Here is a 24,570-nt window from a genome sequence, read left to right on the forward strand (position 1 = left end):
TGATATCTGCATGTTCTGAAAACTATATTCATAAAAAAATAAAAAATATACTTTGTCAAAGTATTTAAACAGATTTCATATCACCAGATACAGTAAAGCCAAGTGTTCACCTGTTTTTACCTGTTGTTCACCTGTGTGCACCCAATAAATTTTTTTCCATTTAACTTATTCAACTTATTTTATTTATTCAACTAATTTAGCTTATTATAATATAATAATAAAACTCTTCCCCGTCAGTGTGTGTCCAGTATTTGTCATCTTGGTTATTTTCTCGTGTGCAGAGCTCCACATAAGTGTTTTTTCTGTAGCGATTCTGTTATACGTCGCATCTTGGAAAAAAAAGACTGAAATATTTTAAAGGACTGGCCTGGGCAACATCCAGATTTCAGGGCAATTTTGGTTCATAATCGAGTATAAAGCTCAGATAGTTTGTTGGGACATCGCAGGACTCCGATACAGACGCATCAGCGGCATCTCACCTTCTCCCCGAAAGTCCGTCGCTGTCGCTGTTTTCCACTTTATAATCAACTTCAACATCATCACTTTGAAATCTTTAAAATCTATAAAAGTCACTTTCTCTAAACTTATCCATAAAATACGTCCGCTCCTCATTATTTCTAAAACTGTGCAGCGCCGCGATCTTTCCATTGCTCGTGTTTCCTGTTGTGTTTTTTCTGGAAGCTACCATCGTCACTATTTCGATTAACTTCGGAAAAAATCGGCAAAACATATATCCTTGAATCCTATTGGTCAGTCTAGTGTGGGTTGTAGTGGCCCTGACCGATCACAGTCTCTGTTTACATGTGAAAAACCGAGCCGTTTCTAAAGGTCGTCAAATCTCGTCTTTAGTGATACGGCGGAGGAGTCAAAAGTCGTCATTAAGGAAACGGGGGTCGTCAAATGTCGTCTTCATGGGGGAAAGAGTTAAATGGAGGGAGTAAAAAAACAACATCGTGTCTAATTTGGAGTATGGTTTTCATTTTAATGGTCTTCAAAAGGTCTTAAAAAGTCTTAAATTTGGGGTAGTGAAACCTGGAGATACCCTGTCAACTCTTCGTCCATGTTTAGGCGACTTCCATGTCCTCCGATGCTCGTGCGGGACACTTTTGGGCATTTAAATTTCACACTGGGGATCACAAACAAGTCGCATTTAATTGGAAATGTGAAAAAAGTCGGATTCCACAAAAAAATCCGAGCCCTGCGGTCTGAACGTCGCCTAACGATTTGTTGTATTTGATACGTTTTGACTCTTCTAATTGTGAGTTTGGCAAAATTAAACTGACTTGAACAGCATATTTCTCTTACTAATGAAACTCGCAAAACTAAATTATGCACAAAGCAAATCTAAATCGGAAGGAAAAAAGAAAATTGACTACTTCTGTTTGCATTTAAATATAGAAAACCTTGACTGAAGCTTCGAATGTCACAATAGCAAATTTTAGTGTTTGATTATTGTGAAAAAAAAGATATAAATACGCATTGGAATATAAAAAAGTGCTATTATTTAATTCTCCGTTGTCACTTGTGATTTTTAACCCGCTCTGTTTCTCTTCTCGTCTGTGCAGTATAACTTCGTGGGGAGAATCCTGGGCCCGCGAGGACTCACGGCCAAACAGCTGGAGGCCGAGACGGGATGCAAGATCATGGTGCGAGGCAAGAGCTCCATGAGAGACAAGAAGAAGGTAAGATCGACTCGCAAGGATCCTCCCGCGTCGAAACTCTCTTTACCGAACCAGCCCGGGCTCCACAAGACAAACACTTACACTCCAATATGTTTGTTTATTTATTTATTTATTTTGCACATATAACATGACAATAAAAAGAGACTAGATAAAAAAGTAAGTCCCGGAAGAGGCAAAAAACCCAATAGGGCGAAATTTTAAACCCTCCACCTCATGAATACATTAAAAATTTTACATTATTGTGCATAAAAAAAATAGAAATATATAGAAAAATGACATTTAAACACCATGGATTAAATTCTTTTGATTCAAACATAGATTAAAACACAATGAAACATCCATAATTGAAAGATGATCAAACATTCGCATGAAATATCAAACATTTCCTCAAACTCTTTTAAAACAACGCTTCTGATCTGCCGTCACTAACCGGATGTGAAAACTGGCTCCAGAATTTACCGCTTCTGTATCGAGGCAAAACTGAGCTCAAATTTTGGAATGAAAATTGTGAATTTGACGAGTTTTGTGTCTATGAATCTCTGCATTGGTCTTAAAATAAAATGTGAAATGTTTGGGGATCGTTTTTAGAATTTTATACATAAAAATACTAATTTGATAAATATTAATCCCATAAATATTAACAATGTTAAGTTTGGTGAATAAATGAGAGAACGTAAGCCAAGGCAAGTTTATTTGTACAGCACAGAAGTAATTAAAAGTGCTTTACGGAATAAGAAATACATCAAAATCGCAACGCAAACAAATCAAAACATAAATAATCATCAGAAGTGAGAGGAGTGACATGCTTCGCTGCAAAAAAACACATCTGATTGGAGGTTTGTGTCTGAATCTTGCTCGAGTCGTGACCGTTAACTGTCTGGACTTTCCAGGTGAAATGATGAAAACATACAGTATTTAGTCTGCGGGTTTAATCCTGTCATGAGTTTCTCACACGACATCGCTTCAGCTTTATCCGGGTCAAATTTGGTCATGATGATGAAGTTCTGCATGTTTTTTTCATGTGAATGTAAAAACGAAACTGTGTTTTTTGGGCTGTGGACCTGTAGTTTTTTAGTTGATTACCGTATTTTTCGGACTATAAGGTGCACTTAAAATCCTTTTAATTTTCTTAAAAGTCAACACTGCGCCTTATAATCCAGTGCAATTATGTATTAATTCTAGCCAGGCTGGAGCCATTTAGTGCCTCCGCTCAATTTAATTTCTCTCCAGCGACTAGATCAGGAATCAGAATCCACTAGACCAGGGGTGTCCAAACTTTTTTCATCAAGGGCCACATCTCTAAACACAGACGAAGCAGAGGGCCGATCGAGGGCCGTAGACTGGAGCTCAATACAGCGAATCATTGAAATATGTGCATGTTTAAACATGTTAGAATGACCCATAAGTTTTTATTCAAGCTAAGATCCTTAAAACCAAACACTAAATATTAAATATTTGCTTTATCGAGGTAGATTTTCAAAAAGCTTGCAGTGAAAAGTACATTTTTAATTGATGCAAGGTAATTTGGGCCCATTTACCTGGAAGCTTGAGGGCCAAGAAAAATTTGTCTGAGGACCGCATTTGGCCCATGGGCCATAGTTTGGACATGCCTGCACTAGACGATTCACAAAAACCCCGGAAGTGTGCGTTTGGTCACCAGCCAATCCATAGCCGTAGCCAAAGACAGACATTCTGTGTTGTCAACGATTCCTGAGCGCGGCGCTCAAAAATCTGTCAGAATGTTTTATTACGACTGCGAACCGCTTGATGGATTGTCGGAGCAGTACGGCTGCTGTAGTCAGGAGCCTCGTGTCGTTTAGTCCGACGGAAGCTGAACCGCATCAGCGCACAAGGAGCGAGCTGTTTTTTTCAGAGCTTATAGTTTATGCAAATGAGTCATGTGGTTTTAAGTTTCTTTCTGTAAAACGTAAACAAATGTGCTCAAAGCTGCTTTAAGCACATTATTACTCATTGTATATTTGAGTCGTCCTCATAGGAAATTAAAAAAACAAACTTAAAAAATGATCCATTCACATTCATAATCCACATTCACCAAAACAGGGAGGAAACGCCGGGCGAATTACGCCACGTTCTACCGACGGATCGTGGACGCCTGGACTAAGGATCAGTCTCAAATGTTGTACGTTTGTTTCACTTAATGCTCCTTATAATCCGGTGCGATTTATGTACGAAAATAGACGAGAAAATTCAGCATTATTGATATTGCGCCTTATAGTCTGAAAAATACGGTAAACGGTTTATGGTTAATCTGCCAAAATTTGTATTAATGAATGTTTCCTAGTCCTTTTTTTTGCATAAATCCTTGTTTTTGCGTGAACTCCGCCTGCAGATGTTGTATTGTGAGTTCACTTTGGGTCAGACACACAGAGAACACTTATTAGAGCTTTTGTCACACCCGTTTTTAGTCGACAAATCAATCTGCAGGACATTTTTAGTTCACCGTGAATCTCTTTAAGTCACCCACACCCCTTTAGTACTTTTCCCTTTCGCGTCTGAATCCCGTTTGGAAAAGTTACCGCTCCTGACAACACTCTAGCACTTGTTGGTGAACATGACCTCACCTTGCGGGACGCGGGGCCCTCCTCTCCTCTCCGCTGCCCCGGCTCGGCTCCCGGGGGCGGGGGCTACTGTTACGCGATCCGACCCGGCGGTAAGCGCGTGGAAACTCATAAGGCAGGAGCCGAGTCAGAGCCGAGAGTCTATTTGTGGAAGCGACGGAAGATATTTGAAAAGCACAGGTGTGACCGAGGGGACCTTTTGTTAATGGGACTTTCCATTATTTTAGCATCTGTGGAAAATGTCAATATATCTACTTTACGAGGCTGCTGCTTAAGCTACATTTTGACCGTCTTTATTCATGATCCGCTCGTAAAGTTTCCCGTTTTAGCAACAACGCTGTTCTTAAGAGTTGGTCCCCGTAGACGAATGTGTCCTCCGCGTTTGGACCCATCTTTCGACGTAACTGGGACAAACTGCAACTGGAAAATCTTTAGGTAAAGTCTTGATTAGGTTAAGTAAAGTTAAGTTGCGCTTTGTCGTTTTTCTGCATTTGACCCGTCTCTAGAACTTCGAGAATTAAACCGTTGTGCGTGAGTGGGTTCCACGCTGCTAGACATTGATCTAATTGTCAGAGTAGCGGCATAAACATTATTTTTCAAGCATGTCACTACTAGGGATGGGCATGATTAATCGATTAATCGATAATTGATCATTAAGAATTTCATCGATTATGTAAATTTTAATCGACAAACCGAATGTAGGTTGCTGTGTGTGTTGTGATCAAACAGAGGTCTGTACAAGTAGCTCTCTGCATCAGAAGGAGCGAGACACAAACAGTCAGTCAGTTCGCCTGTAACGTACCGAAGTGCACATGCGTATTTAAAGACGACTTGTACAAGAAATTCCACACTTTCCGTTGCGTTGGGACAAGTGTGAGTCCATGTGCACAGTGGATAAAGCAGCACATATGTTTCTGTGTCCAGTGGGAAAAAGTTTTTCCAGGTGAGAGTCGCTCAATGTGGATGACGAGGCCCCGCCCCCCTCCCCCCGTACGCTGTCCTGGTTTTGACAAACACAAATCTGGTCACACTGACCTGTATTCACCTGAGTCATGTCTTTTAATCCAACACAAGTTGAACCACATCAGCGACACAAGAGCTGGAGTTTTATCTTCACTTAGTTTATGTAAATTAGTGATGTGGTTTTAAGTTTTGTTTCTGTGAGATTTGAACAAAACTGAATTAAACACATTATAATGTCAAACAGCTGATGTGGATCTAGAGTCGTTATGTTTATATGTCGTAAAGTTGAATTTATTTATGCAGATTAGTGCAGATAGTAATAATAATGATGATCATTTTAATATAAACACGTTAATGATTAATCGATAATCGATCGTTAATTCTCTCGACGATCGATTAAGAAAATTTCATCGAATGCCCGTCCCTAGTCACTACGTCGACTTTTTTTGTTTTTCATTGTCAGAGTCGGCGCTTTACTATTTTTTAAACCTTCCGCTTTTCTGACATTATATTTTATACTTTGCGCTCCCATATATCTTAAAGGGACAGTACGGAATTTTGGACATAGGGCCTCATTTCCCAGACACTTTTTGAAATATTCCATCCGATCCTTGTATTTGCAGAGGTCTTACGCACTCCACAAAACACTCGAAACAAATCTATTATTACTCCAGACTGTCCATGTGAATGTTTGTGCGATAGAATAATGTTTGAAATAAAACTAACCTTGCATCGCATGAATCGTCGCATGTTGAGGGACTATTTTGTCATATCAGGAAGAACAACTCACTGCTGCTCAGACATAAATCCTTCAAATGCAATTTTAGTTTTACTTCTAAAATTATTCTACCAATACAGACATTTACATGGACAGTCTGGTGTAATAATACATTTTTTTTGGGTGTTTTGTGAAGTGGGTAAGACTGTTTTTAGTGGCAGGAGAACTATGACCATTGCACCAGTGACCTCTGCAAATACAAGGACTGGATGGAATATTTTAAAAAGTGTCTCCACACGTCTCCAAACACTCTGGATCACGAGAAAATGAGGCTTTATGTCCAAAATTCCGGACTGTCTCTTTAAGATGCTTGGGCACGTGTCGGAATAGCGATACTAAAAAGCAGAGGTGGAGACTTGCAAGTCATGATTTGGACTCGAGTCAAACTTGAGTCACTGTTTTTAGGACTTGAGACTTGACTTGATAAAATAGACAAAGACTTCGGACTCAACTTGGACTTGAAGGTCGGTGATTTGGGACTTGAGGCCTGTGACTTGAGAAGCACTTTTCAAATCAATTTTTTTTCTATTCTGATCATAATAATTCACACTAAGGCCTTTTAAATGTCTTGATAAGATCTTAGTGTGAATTATTACGATCAGAATAGAAAAAAATTCTGATTTAAAATAATAATAATAATAAATAATAATACGTCAGACTTATATAGCGCTTTTTTGGACACTCAAAGACGCTTTACAAACAAATAAATGCGCAATTAAAAGTGCTTCTCAAGTTCGGGTCAAGTCCCAAGTCACTGACCTTCAAGTCCAAGTCCAAGAAATGAATTTTGTACATTTTTCATTTCTACAACTCTTATATCCTCCATAAATACTCATATATAAATATACCATGATTTTTTTAAGTACAATTTATCTTAAAAGTCATGTAAATTGCAAAAATCTGAACTGAGAAACTTTGGTTTAAAGACTTGAAATGATTTGAAGCTCGAAGCAGACGACTTGGACTTGGACTTACGGGCCGATGACTCCAGACTCGACTTGGAACTGACTGTGTTTGACTTGACTCGGACTTGAGGTCAAAGACTTGAGACTTACTCGAGACTCGCAAAACAAAAACATGGTCCCACCTCTGCCAAAAGTGTCGGAAAACCGTCACGACTAAATAAAGGCACGTCGTGATGAATGGACGTCGGAAATAGGCGGCAAACACCTCCTGACGACGAGCTCTTTGGGTTGGTTTTAGAGATGCGCAGATGGGCTATTTTTTCATCCGCAACCGCGACACAAAACTCATCATCCGCCCGCTGTCCATTTTGCACCGAAGGTTTTCAAAACCGCACCCGCCGACTGATTTTAGATTTTAGAACAATCATACAGCAAACAAACTAAGGAGCCTCGATAAAAATTACAAACTCTATAGTTCATTCATTCAAAATTCGCTCAGCGTGTTTGTTCGCATTCTTAATTGTCCGTAACAACCCCAGACTTACCTGGTTTTCTTGCGCAGCTAATTAACTGACAACGTTTTCCGACTAGGCTGTTTTTGAACCTTCTTGCCTTCGTGTTGGATGTTGTTACATTCTGAACATTCTGCCATTGCCCGATGTTATTTCAAAGTCATAACCTCACTCCATCGGTCTTTCTTTAAGTTTTAAATCCCCCGAGTGGCAGTCTACGCTATAATGTCTGCGTGTTTTAAAATATAACTGATATCGAAACAAAATAGACAGATCATCTCATCCAGATGAACCTTTATTGAAATCAGGCAATGTCCTCTTTATATTCCAATTGAAATAGGCAAGAAAAAATATGCATAACTAAATAAATCTGGCCCTATAGCCACTTATGTGTTGGCAAACAGCTGAAATAAATTAGAAATAATAAAATAAACTGCATATAATATGTGCCTCGTAAATCTTAGGCATCAATAACCCGACACAACCTGAACCTTCAGAACATAAAAACGAGGTCAAATGGGCTGATTAAGGACATGACGTACACTTCATACTACAAGCATAGACAGAGACTCGTCTTTTCAGATGTACGTAACAATACTAACTTTTTTTTTTTTTTTTTTTTTTTTTTAGTAGTTAATCCGCCACCCGCCCGAATTTAATTAAAATATAATTTTTCGTCACGTCATCCGCCCGACCCGCGAATTAACCGCGGATACCGGGGTTGTAACCGCAATCCGCGCATCTCTAGTTGGTTTGCATTTTTAAACCAGTGACACGGGAAGAACATGCAAACTCCACCCCTTACGGTCTTACATGACGTGGGAGTCTAACAGAAGAACCTCTTGTTGTGAGGCAAACGTAGTCAATTAGTAATCTTGTACAAATACAAAATATTTAAACAGTGGGTTTTCAGGAGGCTGTGGTCAGTCCGAGCGTTCATGGTCCTGTTCAAGAGTTTAATTTTCAACAAAAAGGTGAGCGTGACTGACTGAGAAACTGCTGGATGATTTTTTTTTTTGTGTTGGAGACTTGTTTAAAAGCATAAATCATCTTACCTGTTTTAATTCTGACTAAATTAACTCCTTCTGGTTAGAAAGTGTTAAAACAAACCTCAGATTAAATCGTCTAATAGAGCTGGAGATCAGTTGACAGAGCCTGACAGATCTTTTTGTGGATGTTTTTGTAATTTGTGGATCATAAATTTGGAGATTTATTTCAAAAACAGTGATTCTACAAAAGTTAAATAGGCTCCCGCTCTCCGTCTGAAGTTATGGCATCAAATTCTATAACTTAAACATTCTAAAACTGTATTAAGGCCGACACACACTACAGGATTTTTCGGTCTTAAACGATTTTTAAACGTGCGACAAAAAGCGCACACCACAGACACGAAGAGAATCTTACGAGACTTAAAATCTCCGACTGTTAAGACTGCAGCGAGATCTGTTTGTGGACCACAGGATATAAAGTTTTGTGCGCGATTGTGTCACCTGTTTCGTGTCTACAGTAAAACGACTCGTTCTGAGACTCTGAAATGTTCAAAAGATCAGACTCTGCACTTCTAGTTTAGATACAAGTCAAAATTGTGTCATCATTATTACCTCTGCCAAGGAGGTTATGTTTTTGCCGGCGTTTGTTTGTTTGTTTGTTTGTTTGTTTGTCTGTTAGCAACATAACTCAAAAAAAATTATGGACCGATTTTGATGAAATTTTCAGGATTTGTTGGAAATGTGAAAAGGAAGAACTGATTTCATTTTGGGGCTGATCCGGAAGAAATCCTGGATTCTGGATCACTTTGAAATTTTAGTTAACATTGTGGTAAATGGGGCCAAAAATTTTGTTTCTCAATATCTGGGTTAATTATTGACCAAACGCCATGAAATGTGACTCAGGGATGGACAATGGGATCCTCTTTCATATTCCAAAGGCTGATCCGGATCTGATCCAGAAGACTGATTTTATCGCAATTTATATAAAAAATGGGGGTCGTCTCTGAGCTCTCCGAGTGCTTTTCTAGTTTGTGAAATGTGGTGCAAATCTTCAGATACGTCAGAGGTCAAAGAACTTTTTTCTCTGGGGGCCACATTATCGCTCCGGACTGTGATGGGGGAACTGTATGACCCAGACCAAAATGACACCAGCAGGCCTCAGTGCGTAGAAGAAAGTTTTATCCTGGCACAACCATCCGCAGTACTGTATCGACACATAATTCCTGGTATACATTTCTTTATCGTTACAAAAGTAGTAAGTACTTCACACTTTGCTTTTAATTTGAAATACCACAGATATTCCATGTATTCCACTACAGAACTCTGCACGTGCGTCGACTGTCACTGAGCTCGAGTTTGTCTCGTGATGAAAATTCTGTGACCAATTTTAAATACATCATAGAATAATTTAAATATAAATGTAAAGACTTCATAGAAATATAATTTTTAATTGAAAAAATCTACAAAATAGAAGATGTAGACGTGTTATTATTTGCCAAAAAGTAATAAAAAAAAAAATGTTCATGAATTTTTGAGGATTGCTTCATAAGGACTGGGGGGCCGGTCAAAGGGGCATGGAGGGCCGGAGTTGGCCCGCAGGCCTTAGTTTGATGACCCCTGAGATACATGATCTTTAAAACATAAAAGATTGGCGATAAAGTCCACAGGAAGAAGGAGTCACTGTCACGAATCTGCAGCTTCACCTCGATCCGTGCGCTGTGTGGATGTAAACAAACACACGTGAGGAACTACTCCCACCTTTTTACTTTTAAATAACACCAAAAATTTGATTAATATTGCTGTTTTGTGGTTATTTGTGGACTAAAATTTCTTTGGATAATGTGGATGAGATGCTGCAGTTTAAATTTACCACTTTACGAAGAGTGAGGAATAAAATCTCATTATTTTTGCAATTTCCCGAGATTGTATTTTGCGCCTGACGCTGTTTTATCGTCTGTTATCATAACGTTGCTCATATTTGGTGCTTACGATCTGACAGAGCAGCTCAGAGTCGCACTGACTCACATACGAGGAGCGCAGCGGCTTGAAAATCGCCCACGAAGACGCAAAGTTAGGTCACGCATCCCTGAACTCGTTGAGAAGCAAATCGCTGTCAAAATCGGGCAAATTCTCCCACTAGAAACCTTCTCCTTTCTGCTGCGAACGACTAATAACAAATTTACTGGACTAAGACGTCATTGATTATTTGTCTCGGTGTCAAAAGTCTTACAGCCGTATTGACAGTCCATCGAAAAAGTGCTAAAATGTCTTTGAGGTTGAGTATCGCGCGAAACGTGGACGGACTGTAAAACTGAAAACAACAAAAGTGAAGAAATCAAACTTTCCGTCCTTGTTTTTGTCAGTTTTCTTATTATGAATGATGCATCGCTCGACTCTCACCTCTGTTTATATCCAGTGTTGGGGAGTAACAGATTACATGTACCAGAGTTATGTAATCAGAGTACAAATTATGAGTAACTGTATTCAGTTACAGTTACTGTTTCAGTGAGTGGTAATTGGATTACAGTTACTTTGTTGAAATAAATGGATTACACAGAGGGATTTTCCTGTTTTCACATTTTGGGTTATATCCCTTTTTTTTTTTTTTTCAGTAATTCCACTCATTGCCGGACTCTAAACCAGGTCTAAAACCAGATCTAAACTAGGTTTAACCTAGGTCTAATCAAGGTCTAAAACCAGGTCCAAACCAGATCTAAACCAAGACTAAACCAGGTGTAAACCAGGACTAAACCAAGACTAAACCAGAACTAAAACCAGGTCTAAACTAGATCTAAAACCAGGTCCAAACCAGGTGTAAACCAGGTCTAAACCAGGTCTAACCTAGTTCTAAACAAGGTCTAAACTGGATCTAAACCAAGACTAAAACCAGGTACAAATCAGGTCTAAACTAGGTCTAAACCAGGTCTAAACCAGGTCTAAACCAGGTCTAAATCAGGTCTAAACCAGGTCTAAACAAGGTCTAAAACCAGGTCCAAACCAGGTCCAAACCAGGTGTAAACCTGGTCTAAACCAGGTCTAAACCAGGTCTAACCTAGGTCTAAACAAAGTCTAAACTGGATCTAAACCAAGACTAAACCAGGTCCATATCAGGTCCAAATCAGGTCCAAATCAGGTTCAAATCAGGTTCAAACCAGGTTCAAACCAGGTCTAAAACCAGGTCAAAATCAGGTCTAAATCAGGTCTAAACCAGGTCTAACCTAGGTCTAAACAAGGTCTAAAACCAGGTCCAAACCAGGTCTAAACCAGATCTAGACCAAGACTAAACCAGGTCTAAACTATGTGTCAAACAGGATTTAACGGGACTAAATCCTGCTGTGTGGACGTGTTTCTTCTTCTTCTATCAATAATATTTTTAATTTGGTTCAGTAAAGTCTGGGCTTTTTTATTTTCTTTTATCAGACAAAACATCTTAGGTTATGATTTCCTCGTCTTTGCTTCTCTACAGCAAATCAAGTAATCCAAAGTAATCAGATTACATTACTCACTTTAAGTCATTTAATGGATTCTGTTACAAACTACATTTTGGTGTGTGTAATCTGTAATCTGTAGGGGATTACATTTTGAAAGTCACCTTCCCGACGCTGTTTATAACCACGCTGAAGAATCAATCTGCGCGTCTCCGCATTTGAAACTCGAAAATGTCCGGCGTGTTGTCGGCGTGGACGGCGGCGCGCGACATTCTCTGGCACGAGCGGTGTCACTCCATCCGCCGCGTCCCTCCTCCGGTTTCTCTCAAGTCGCATGAGGACAATTCTGCGCCTCTGATTTTTAAACTTCCAACCTGCAACTTTTAAAAGCGTATTCTCGAGTTTTTCCTCCACCATTCCTCCCATTTTTCATCCTCGTCTGAACCTCCCCGCTCCCTGATTTGCCAGTGGAAGTCGACTGTATTACATTTGCATAACTTGGAAGTCAAACTTTTTTCATCGCAGACTTTTTTTTTCCTGTAGTCAAACTCCCGTGTCGAGCCGAACGGAACGCGGGGTACACACTGATTCGGCTGATTGCGCTGCTCGGTTTGATGACATAGAACGTTTTAATGATTTTATTTTATTTTTTCTCCACTAACTAAAGAAAATCTAAAGTTAAAGGCGCAGTTTTTCTGATTTTCACCGACTTCAAAAACAGAACTGGTTAAATTTAAACAGCCGCAGCGCTCCGGAGTTTTTCCTCGGTTCCACTCTTCGTTCCGAGCGTCTTAATCCTGTTCGCTGTGATGATTTTATAAGAGATTTTCACAGCTTTCGAAACAACTAGCATGCTAAGGTGCTCTTCCTGATAGTCAGACAGCAAAACGCTTTTATATCATGGCAATTCTCCATATATATATTTAAAAAAAAAAACAGATTACAAAACTGTACAAAGCAGAAGTTTTATTAGCAGGATGCAACTTAATTCAATCCATTTTTATTTTTGTAGCACATAAATAAATAAAAAACATAAATAAAACAGTTTCCAATGTGCTGCACAACACAAATAAAACAATAGAACAGCCTTTTTCAGTAGTGGGGAGAAGAAACACACTGGACTAAACCAGGACTGATCCCAGGACCGAACCAGGACTGAACTAGGACTGAACTAGGGCTAAACCAGGACTAAACCAGGACTGAGTGTCGGGATAGGCCTGGAGGTGCGCCCGCGTAGACCGTCGGGTGACCGCAGGTGAAAGGACCGGCGCAGAGTTCCCTGCCTCACGGACTTTGCAGACACCTGCTCCACAGGCTCGGGGTTCTCCCTCCCGCTCTCAAGTCCAAGATTAGTCCAAGATTAGTCCAAGATTAGTCCAAGATTAGTCCAAGATTAGTCCAAGATTAGTCCAGGTGTAGTCCAGGTTTAGCCTTGGTTCAGTCCTGATTTAGACCTGATTTAGACCTGGTTTAGTCCTGGTTTAGTCCTGGTTTAGTCCTGGTTTAATCCTGGTTTAATCCTGGTTTTAGTCCTGGTTTAGTCCTGGTTTAGACCTGGTTTAGTCCTGGTTTAGACCTGGTTTAGACCTGGTTTAGTCCTGGTTTTAGACCTGGTTTAGTCCTGGTTTAGAACCTGGTTTAATCCTGGTTTAGTCCTGGTTTAGTCCTGGTTTAGTCCTGGTTTAGTCCTGGTTTAGTCCTGGTTTAGACCTGGTTTAGACCTGGTTTAGTTCTGGTTTAGTCCTGGTTTAGTTCTGGTTTAGTTCTGGTTTAGTTCTGGTGTTCTACAGATGTTCTGTTGCTATTAAAAGTCGCCTGCATGAAATTGGAAATTATTTACTGTTGCAAAAATCGTTTATGAATGCACTTTTAAAAAAATGAAAATACAATATTAAAAACATATTATCAGATGTTATTTGAAACAAAAAAATAAATAAATAAATAATAAAATAAATAAATATATGAATAAATTAAATAAATATTAAAATAAATAAATACATGAATAAATAAAATAAATAAATAAAATAAATAAAAATAAATAAAAATAAAGCTCTACTTGACTCCACAGTTCCTCTTTAAGACAATTAAACTATTCAAATCAAATAAGAGCAAGAATACCAATAAAAAGATTAAAAAAAACAACAACATAAAAACAAAAAAAAGACACAGAAACACAACCTTGATTCTGTTCTGACTTTGCTCTGAAGGGGGAGCGACTAAAAGAAACTTAAAAACATGTTGCTTTTGGCGAATATAGTCGTTTCAAAACAATAAAAGGTAACACACTAATCTAAAATATGTTCTGTTTTAACAGTTAAAACCAAATAGAAGTCAAATATTCTGTCTTTAAATGCGCTGATGGACGGTGTGGTGTGTTTGAACTCTTTCACGATCGTCCTCTTGGGCTTTGTCCGTGTCGTTCCTCGTCCGTACGGCTCGCTCCCTGCTCCCTGCTCCCTGCCCGCAGCGCCCGCCTCCCCAGCTCTGTTTCAGCCTGATGCCCCGCCGCACTCCGCCTGTTTATTCTGGAGCCATTAGAGGCGGCGTTTTTCTGCTCTCAATAATTCAGCTCCGCTCCCGTCTCCTGGGCCCGGGCCCGGCTGCCTGACGGGGGACCGGCTCAGTGGAGCTCACCGGGACAGACTCGGCTCACGCACCATCCGCACGAGGGAAGGAGGGAGGAGGGAGGGAGCGAGGGAAGAGGGGAAGAAGGGAGTGAAAGCGAGAGGAGAGCGAGGCGAAGGCTTTTACACGGCCCCTGTTTTTAGAAATGTCCTTTGTCACTATTTCAAAGGTGTACAGCACATGTTTTATTTATTTAAAGCTTCTATATGACACAAAACTGACTCGTGTGAACTTTAACTCTTTCCCCCATGAAGACGACATTCGACGACCCCCCCGAACCCTTAATGACGACTTTTGACTCCTCCGCTGTGTCACTGAAGACGTGATTTGACGACCTTTAGAAACGGCTTGGTTTTTCACATATAAACAGAGACTGTGACAGGTCGGGGCCAGTGACGATGGTAGCTTCCGGAAAAAACACAACACGAAACACGAGCAATGGAAAGATCGCGGCGCTGCACAGTTTTAGAAATAATGAGGAGCGGACGTATTTTATGGATAAGTTTAGAGAAAGTGACTTTTATAGATTTCAAAGTGATGATGTTGAAGTTGATTATAAAGTGGAAAACAGCGACAGCGACGGACTTTACAGAGAGTGAAGAAGTTGAGAATGCGCTGATGCGTCTGTGTGGATCCTGCGATGTCCAAACAAACTATCTGAGCTTTATACTCGATTATGAACCAAAACTGCCCCAAAATCTGGATGTTGCCCAGGCCAGTCCTTTAAAATATTTCAGTCTTTTTTTCCAAGATGCGACGTATAACAGAATCACTACAGAAACAAACACTTATGTGGAGCTCTGCACACGAGAAAATAACCAAGATGACAAATACTGGACACACACTGACGGGGAAGAGTTTTATTATTATATTATTATATTATAATAAGCTAAATGAGTTGAATAAGTTAAATGGAAAAAATGAATTAGGTGCACACAGGTGAACAACAGGTAAAAACAGGTGCACACTTGGCTTTACTGTATCTGGTGATATGAAATCTGTTTAAATACTTTGACAAAGTATATATATTAATATATTTTTATGAATATAGTTTTCAGAACATGCAGATATCAGATGCTGAATGTAGTTTTTTGTTTTCGATTTTGCACCTGACCAGGTAAACTCTCATTTTCATTGAGCTGTTATAAACCTGTAAATGAGTTGAATCACATTTAAACATCCATAAATGAAGAGTTCAGAGTCTAAGGTTTCCAGAGATACAAATATGTCTGTGTTACAATTAAGTTCATGAGTGTAAAAATCATTTATAATCACTCGTGGAAGTTTGTTTTCTTTTATGCTCTAAGGGTGTAGCCGTAGTAACACATGTCTGGGCTGTTCCTCGTCGGCGTCCAGGGGGGAAAGAGTTAAGACATGTTATAAATAGGGCTGGGGATCATTAAGAAGTTACCGATACGATACATACCTCGATACCTAGGCCACGATACGATACATATCTCGATACAGTGCACTTTCAATTCGATACGATATATTTCAAACCGATTCGATACGGTTCAATAAAAACAATCGCTAAATCCCGGCTGTGACACTAAAAGTCTTTGTTAAACCACTTCTTCTTGTGCAAAGTGAATATGAAACACAAACATTTTAATCCTCAAAACTGTGAAAATGTCAAATGTGTCGTGTGCACTGCAAAAAATAAAATCTAGCCAAGTTCAGATGACTTGAATTAAGAAAATTTTACCATAATTTGAGTAAATTCCACTTGACAAGTTAAATTATCGATCAGCGGAATATGTCCTTTTGTACTTAAAATCTGAAGATACAACTTGCTACACTTAAAATAAGAAAAACAATAACCCTTAAAATAAGAAATGAAATCGAATGTCGCTTGAATTTAGAAAAACACTTATTCATCTGGTAGAGTCGACTCAAATAAAGTCAAATGTTCTTAATTTTCATTTTAACGAACCGACTGAAACCGAGACCAGACCAGGACCAGGCCGGAACCAGACAGACTGAGACGGAGACTGAGACCAGACCAGACCGGGAACAGAGTGGGACTAAGACAGAGTCCACGGCTCGGAGTCCACTCTGGTCCCGCTCTCGTCCCGGTCTGGTTCCGCTCTGGTCCCGGACCTGGATCAGTCCTGGTTCAGTCCGTATGTGGTGCAAAATTCCAGCATCGCAGTCACATTAACGGGAAACGGTCGTTATCCGTTTTTTTTCCATTCTTGATTTAAACACAAAATTGAAAACTGAAAAAACTAATCGTTATCCATTTTTTCATTTCAGTTTTGGAGAGAAATAATGAAGAAAATTGTTGATTTTTCGTTTTATTATTTTCAGTTTTATATTGAAAAACGAATGAACGAACGACACACAGAAAAAAAGCGTGTCCTCTTTTATACGAGACGACAGCCTCTGCTCTGACCAAACGTAAAACCTCTGAGCAGACGTCTTGTCCCGGCACGTCGCTCTTCTCCTGCTCCGTTCTACCGTGTCTCTCTTGATCCGCTCATGCCAGACACGCCGTTCCCGGTCCTGGGAGAGCGCTTGAAGCAGCACTACCTCGTCCTCCCGGTGCCTCGCTCGCTCTGGCTCCCGTCTTCAGATGGCGCCCGCTGGGACCGAGCCGGCGTGTTTTCTTCTCGGTAATTGTCGTACATTTTGGGGGGAACAAAGGAAGTACTTTCTCTCGGGCTTCATCGAACGTGGCAGCTCCCGGTCTCCGCGGTACTGAGGCTGCATTAATGCTAAATGCAAATCAACAACAGGTGCAAACGTAATGAAATAACAAGTCTTTTGAATCGACCCGTGCGCCGCGTGGAGAGAGGGAGCCCGTAAACACATTGTAAACACTCATTCTGTTTGAGGCCGACGGAGAGACGCGGGAGCAGACAGCTGTTGCACGGAGAGCTGTCAGAAGTACCAAAAATCAGATACTAATCGATACTGAAACTAGAGACTCATCTGAGCAGGTATCGATACTAAAAAAAAAGCGTATTCGTAGGACAGAAATGAACCGTTCCTGAAGCTTTAGAACGATTTTGAGCTGAAAGCATAAAAAATTAATAATAATAAAATAAAATAAAATAAATAAAAATAAAATAAGTAAAAAAAAAAGAAATAATAAAATAAAATAAAATAAAAAAATCACATAGACTAGTGTATGCCCATGGACCAAAAAAGAAAGAAGTAAGATTTAAAGAGGGATTATTATGAATTTGACATTTGACATTTATTGAGAAGCTTTTTGCCATGTCATAATGTTGTTCCTTCATCCAAAACAAACATCCCTGACGAGGTTTTAGATGTCATCCGTGCATGTTTGAGTATTTAAACGATCTTCCGTGCGTCCTGTTCGACCTCTTGTTATGATTAGCGGCAAGACTGTCTCCATACCTGGCACTTTCGGTTCGATACGATATATCTCAAATCGATTTGATACAGTTCAATAAAAAAAATGTAAAGGCTAAATCATGTCTGTGATACTAAAAGTAGGGCCGTCATGTTTTGGGAAGTTCTCCTGTGGTGCGGTTTAGCAGCTCAACACCCCCATCCCCCCCAGCGCTCACGGTGGCAGCTCGGGTCAGAGTCCTGCGCCAGGTCGGGTACCCGCGGACTTAAAGAACCACGAGCACGCGGCGCAGGTGTCCGCAAAGTGCGATCGGGCGACAGCTGCACTTACCTTGGTGCAGAGCTCTGTGCCGGTCCTTTCGCCTGCGGTCACCTGACAGACTACACAGGTGCACCTTAGTCCTGGGTTAGTCCTGGGTTATCATGGGCGGTAATGGGTGGAATGTCTGGGCGGGTGCGGGTCTCTAAAAATGGACCCATGCAAGACTTTGGGTCGGGTCAAGTGTGGTGATCGCAACATGCACCGCTTTGGGCCACTTAGTACCACGGTGATTCATCTTTGCGGTTATTGCGACAGCCCGAACTGAAAGTCTTTGTTAAACAACTTCTTTTGCAAAGTGAACATGAAACACACCAATTTTGATCATCAAAAAGCCAGTCAAAATGTCAAATGTGTCACATAAACGAGTTTCCCTCCTCTAAACAAGCAACAAAACTGTAGCTGTAACAAAATAATTTAGTAAAATACACCAAAAAATATTCTAGGTGATATATCAATACCTCAACCCACGACATCGATTCTGTATCATCACATTAAATGACATGATATATATCGATATTTTGATATTTTTGCACACCTAATTGAAATTGACTTTGAAATACAGTATCATGACAACTTCCCGGGTATCATTAAGAAGATGCTGATATGCAGCTTGATACAGTGCACTTTTGGTTCGATATGATATTTTTCAAATCGATTCGATACGGTTCAATAAAAAATAAAGGCAAAATCATGGCTGTGATACTAAAAGTCTCTGTTAAACAACTTCTTTTGCAAAGTGAACACGAAACACAGCAATTTTGATCATCAACATGTCAATCAAAATGTCAAATGTGTCACGTACCATGTGGTCGTACCAGCTCGTCAAAGCCTGATCCTGTCTGATCTCAGAAGCTCAGCCGGACCGGGTCTGGTCAGGACTTGGATGTTAGACTCAATCAGGAGCCACAGGAGGCGCCAGTCACATAAAACTGTTGTTGTGTCCTTAGGCAAGACACTTCACCCACATTGCCTAGTATGAATGTGGTGTGTGCGTGAGTGTTGGTGGTGGTCAGAGGGACTGATGCTGTAGATCGGCAGCCGCGCTTCTGTCAGTCTGTCCCAGGGCAGCTGTGGCTACAGTAGTAGTTTACACCATCACCACGTCTGGAGTGACTGAATAAAGCTCTGGAAAGCGTCTTTGTGACATACGTCTGTGACATTCCTTCCTTTAAACAAGCAAGAAAACTGTAGCTCTGTAACAAAATAATTTGGTAAAATTTACCATAAAATACTCTTGGCGATATATCGATACAGTATCGATGTTGTGAGCTGTATCATCAAATTAAACGATACCATATGTCAATATTTTCATATTTTTGCACACCTCTAATTGAAATTGTCTTTGAAATACAGTATCGTGACAACTAGGGCTGGTATCATTAAGTTTCCAATACGATACGCATAGAGTACTTTTCTGTCAGCATACGTTTAAATCCTACTAAAGTAATGATTTTGTTAAAGTAACAGTACTTTTTCTTGAGTAAAAGTTGTAGTTCCTCTATAGTGACAAAAGTTTTATGTGACAATATGAAATGATTTGAACATTTGGACTAAACCAGGTCTAAACCAGGACTAAACCAGGACTAAACCAGGTCTAAACCAGGACTAAACCAGTACAGTTGATACAGTGAGCTTTCGATTCGATACGATATATTTCAAATCGATTTGATACGGTTCAATAAAAAATAAAGGTTCAATCATGTTTGTGATACTAAAAGTCTTTGTTAAACCACTTTTTGTGCAAAGTTCATATGAAACACAAACATTTTAATCATCAAAACGTCAATCAAAATGTCAAATGTGTCACATAAACGAGTTTCCTTCCACTAAACAAGCAACAAAACTGTAGCTGTAACAAAATAATTTAGTAAAATACACCAAAAAAAACAGCCGCCCACGATATCGTCACATTAAACGATACGATATATGGATGTTTTGATATTTTTGGACACCTCTAGTATCAACAGTGTCTGCGTGAGTCACCCTCTGTCCCTTTCCTCTGGTTCTGGTTCCTCGGCTGATCCGATTGAGTTGATAAACGCTTTTGCTGACTGAACCGCTTTGGCTTTTAAATGTTCACCTTGTGCCAACATAAAGTGCATTGTCCTTTTGCTCATTAAGGACTATTGGAAAATCAATACATCGGACGGGGGTTGGCTCACGCAATCGCAACGCGCGTTTGGAAATGAGACGCTCTCCATCAGGTCAGCAGTCCCACCTCTCACAGCGCCCGGCTTCAAAGTTTACCACCGCTCCCGGATCAATCGCAGCTGGATCCATATTCCAGTTTGATGAGTCGGACTTGGAAAATCGCGAAGACTGCAAATATTTAAAGAACACATATTACGCAAACTGGACTTTTTTGAGCTTTTTTCAAACGTTTTAATCAGGCGTCCCTTCATCCGAAACAGACCCGGAGTTGTATTTTTAGTTCTTTCGTTAATCCAGAGCTGTTTTCCGTTCACATTTTGCCAGGTTTGTTGCGTCATAGATAGAAATCCGGACTTGCCTGTGCCGTGTTTAAGCCCGTAAACTAGTGACGGGCGAACGGAGCCTCGTGAAGCGTTGACACCTCAGTCGCAATATCGTCTCAAATGGTTCGACGTGTCTGAGGCCTCGGAGAAACACCGACCTCCAGTGGACAAATTTAACCATCGCAAACCAGCACATAACCCACAATATAATAATAATAATATGTAAAGAGCAACATAAATAGCAGCTGTAAATAAGAAAATAGGTTAAGTGGAATTATATTAAAGTGATCCCAAACCATGGATCGATTTTTTCCACTTGTAGATGCCATCGAAAATGAAACAAATGCCAAAAGTCGCCAAAATCACCACTAACGTCACACAATACTCCTCACTACCCAACATTTTTAAGAAATATTGGTGCATCTTTTATCCTGTAGCAGTTTAGTGCTCGTCAAAACCACGGAAGTACGGCGAACACTCTGAAGCATCTGAACAAGGGATGGGCATGATTAACCGATTAATCGATAATTGATCATTAAGAATTTCATCGATTACGTTCATTTTAATCGACAAACCGAATGTAGGTTGCTGTGTGTGTCGTGACCAAACAGGTGTGTACATGTGTCTCTGCATCAGAAGGAGCGAGACACAAACAGTGGGTCAGTCTGTAACGAACCGAAGCACAAATGTGGATTTAACCAGGATTTGTAGAAGAAATTCCACACTTTCCGTTGCGTTGGGACAAGTGTGAGTCCATGTGCACAGTGGATAAAGCAGCACATATGTTTCTGTGTCCAGTGGGAAAAAGTTTTACCAGGTGAGAGTCGCTCAATGTGGATGACGAGGCCCCGCCCCCCTCCCCCCGTACGCTGTCCTGGTTTTGACAAACGCAAATCTGGTCACACTGACCTGTATTCACCTGAGTCATGTCTTTTAATCCAACACAAGTTGAACCACATCAGCGACACAAGAGCTGGAGTTTTATCTTCACTTAGTTTATGTAAATTAGTGAAAAGTGAGAACTTTGACGATACGATATCACGATATTTCTTTTACACAGAATAAGACACATGGAGACACAGTTACACGTTTTCCTCTGCAGATTTCCTCCTCCAGCCTTTGTGATTTAATAATTATAACCGTCCAAGCTGAAATTTCTCCTCCGTATTGATTAATTGTCCGATCACAGACCTTTTTCACCTCCTTAACGTCTCCCGAACATCTCCCCCGTCGCTGGTTTATCGCGTATTCTTCCGCCGATTCAAACTTTGAGAAGCGGTGACCTTTGGCGCTGTCAGGTGCGAGTTCCGGAACGACCCGTGTCCCGGCCTGACCCTCGGCTCCGCCCACCGCGCTAAATCTGGACGCTCTCTGTCGGCGAGCGCTGCCGGACAGAAGAAAGGAGTCACGGGTTATTTTCGTCCTCCTCTGGCATGTGGTGCGACACGGCGCGATGAAAGTGCGACAGGTGCGAGCGAAGTGCGACGGGCCGAGGGCGACGGGCCGAGGGCGACGGGCCGAGGGCGCCGGGCGGGGGCGACGGGCCGGGGCGACGGGCCGGGGGCGACGGGCCGAGGGCGACGGGCGAGGCGCCGGGCCGGGGGCGACGGGCCGGGCGAGGCGGGGCGACGGGCCGGGCGGGGCCGGGCGCCGGGCCGGGGGCGCCGGGCCGGGGGCGACGGGCCGGGGCGACGGGCCGGGGCGACGGGCCGGGGGCGACGGGCGGGGCGACGGGCCGGGGGCGACGGGCCGGGGCGACGGGCGGGGGCGACGGGCCGGGGGCGACGGGCCGGGGGCGACGGGCCGAGGGCAGGTGCGGCCCAGACTCTGGACCACAGGATCCAGCGCCAGGACTAAAGGACTAAACACACTGGAACCTTTTTACTGTTTTAACGGCTAATGTCAGGAGTAAAATCTGGACTAAACCAAGACTAAACCAGGACTTAAATCATGACAAAACCAGGGTTAAACCAAGTCTAGACAGGGACTAAAACCAGGGCTAAAACCAGGTCTAAACCAGGTCTAAAACAAAGGCTAAAACCAGGACTAAACCAGGTCTAAAACCAGAACTAAAACCAAGAGTCTAAATCAGGTCTAAACCAGGTCTAAACCGGGTCTAAACCGGGACTTAAACCAGGACTTAAACCAAGTCTAAACCAGGTCTAAACCAGGTCTAAACCAGGACTAAAATTAAATCTAAACCAGGTCTAAACAGGGAAGAAACAAGAACTAAAACCAGGACTTAAACCAGGTCTAAACCAGGACTTAAACCATAACTAAAACCAGGTCTAAACCAGGACTAAAATTAAATCTAAACCAGGTCTAAACCAGGTCTAAACCAGGACTAAAATTAAATCTAAACCAGGTCTAAACAGGGAAGAAACAAGAACTAAAACCAGAACTAAACCAGGACTAAAATCAAAGTATTAAAAAAAAAAAGTGTTGAAATGTTCACCGAGCTGAAACTGTTCGGCACAAATTTGACAGAACAGTAGTCTTTTTTTTCTCTTTTTTTTTTCGTTTTTTTTGGTTATCTAGCCTTTCTACCGTTGCATAATCTAAACAAAACTACAATAGGCCGTTATTGTGATGCCAAAATAAGCTTTTGTTGAAGTTCACCGTCCTTTTTCTCCAGACTAGTTCTTCTGTTCTTAATTTGCTTCACAGTGAGGCATTGTTCTACCTTGTGGCTAAAATTATCCCGTTCTCTTTCCTTCCATCGTTACCAGCGTTAGTTACCAAGGCAAACGCACCAACTCCAGTTTTCAGACGGACACCGACGACTATTTCTTCTTCGTAATGATTCTTTTTCACAGCTGGAAAACGCCAAATCAGACAGAGGATCAAAACAGATTTAGAATGAAGTCTTCTTTTTAAAAAAATATCGATTATAATCATTCTTGAAGGTTTGGCGAGCTGGTGTGTTTTTTTTTTTTTTTTTTTTTCAGTTTCTTCCTGGGTTTTATACTAAATTCCGAAGATCTTTTCACATTTAAAAGATGTAATATGTACCGGATTTTTACCGTCTTAAAAAAAAAAAAACGAGAAACAGAGAAACTAGTTTATTTTAAAGTTCGCAGTGGTTCAAACTCAGAGTCAGAACATTCTAATTATTCACCAGGATGAGTTTATAAAAACGCTTTTCGCAACTTTCGGAGACCAGAGACGAGTTTTTAACAGCAAAATCGAACAATTTCTAAAAGATTATCGCGTAATAAAATCACATTTGCTCAAATACGTGGGGTGAAGCGGACTTAGTTTTGCATCGTTCTGGACTCGTTCGTAGTCCAGTTTTCTGTCAAATGTGAGTCGTCCTGGTTAACGTGGACCACGCCTCTAAACCAGGACTAAAATCAGGACTAAACGAGGATTAAACCAGAACTAAACCAGGACTAAAATCAGGACTAAACGAGGATTAAACCAGAACTAAACCAGGACTAAAATCAGGACTAAACGAGGATTAAACCAGAACTAAACCAGGACTAAAATCAGGACTAAATGAGGATTAAACCAGAACTAAACCAGGACTAAAATCAGGTGTAAACCAGGTTTAAACTAGATCTAAACCAGGACTAAATCCAGGACTAAACCAAGACTAAATCCAGGACTAAACCAGGTTTAAACCAGGACTAAACCAGGTTTAAACCTGGACTAAATCCAGGTCTAAACCAGGACTAAAACCAGGACTAAATCAAGACTAAAACTAGGTCTAAACCAGCACTAAACCAGATCTAAACCAGGTCTAAAATCAGGACTAAACCAGAACTAAAACCAGGACTAACCTAGGTCTAAATCAAGTCTAAACCAGAACTAAAACCAAGATTAAACCAGGACTAAAACCAGGACTAAACCAGGACTAAACCAGGACTAAAACCAGGACTAAACCAGGTCTAAACCAGGTCTAAACCAAGGTCTAAACCAGGACTAAATCCAGAAGTAAAGCAGAACTAAAACCAGGAATAAAACCAGGTCTAAAGTCAAGTCTAAATCAG

At 40.9% G+C, this 24,570-nt stretch overlaps 1 protein-coding gene across 1 annotated transcript in view; it reads left to right on the forward strand.

The window, feature by feature from the left end:
• qkib (QKI, KH domain containing, RNA binding b) overlaps positions 1-24,570 on the forward strand; it is a 176,247-nt gene that overhangs the window by 146,757 nt on the left and 4,920 nt on the right. Inside the window, exon 3 of the mRNA XM_055156725.1 lies at positions 1,566-1,682. Within this exon, the coding sequence (XP_055012700.1) occupies positions 1,566-1,682 (117 nt within the window). The remainder of the gene's footprint in view (positions 1-1,565; positions 1,683-24,570) is intronic.

The sequence above is a fragment of the Boleophthalmus pectinirostris genome, unplaced genomic scaffold, assembly GCF_026225935.1.
Source record: "Boleophthalmus pectinirostris isolate CB_2022bp ecotype Guang Dong unplaced genomic scaffold, ASM2622593v1 HiC_scaffold_10, whole genome shotgun sequence".
Classification (NCBI taxonomy): domain Eukaryota; kingdom Metazoa; phylum Chordata; class Actinopteri; order Gobiiformes; family Gobiidae; genus Boleophthalmus; species Boleophthalmus pectinirostris.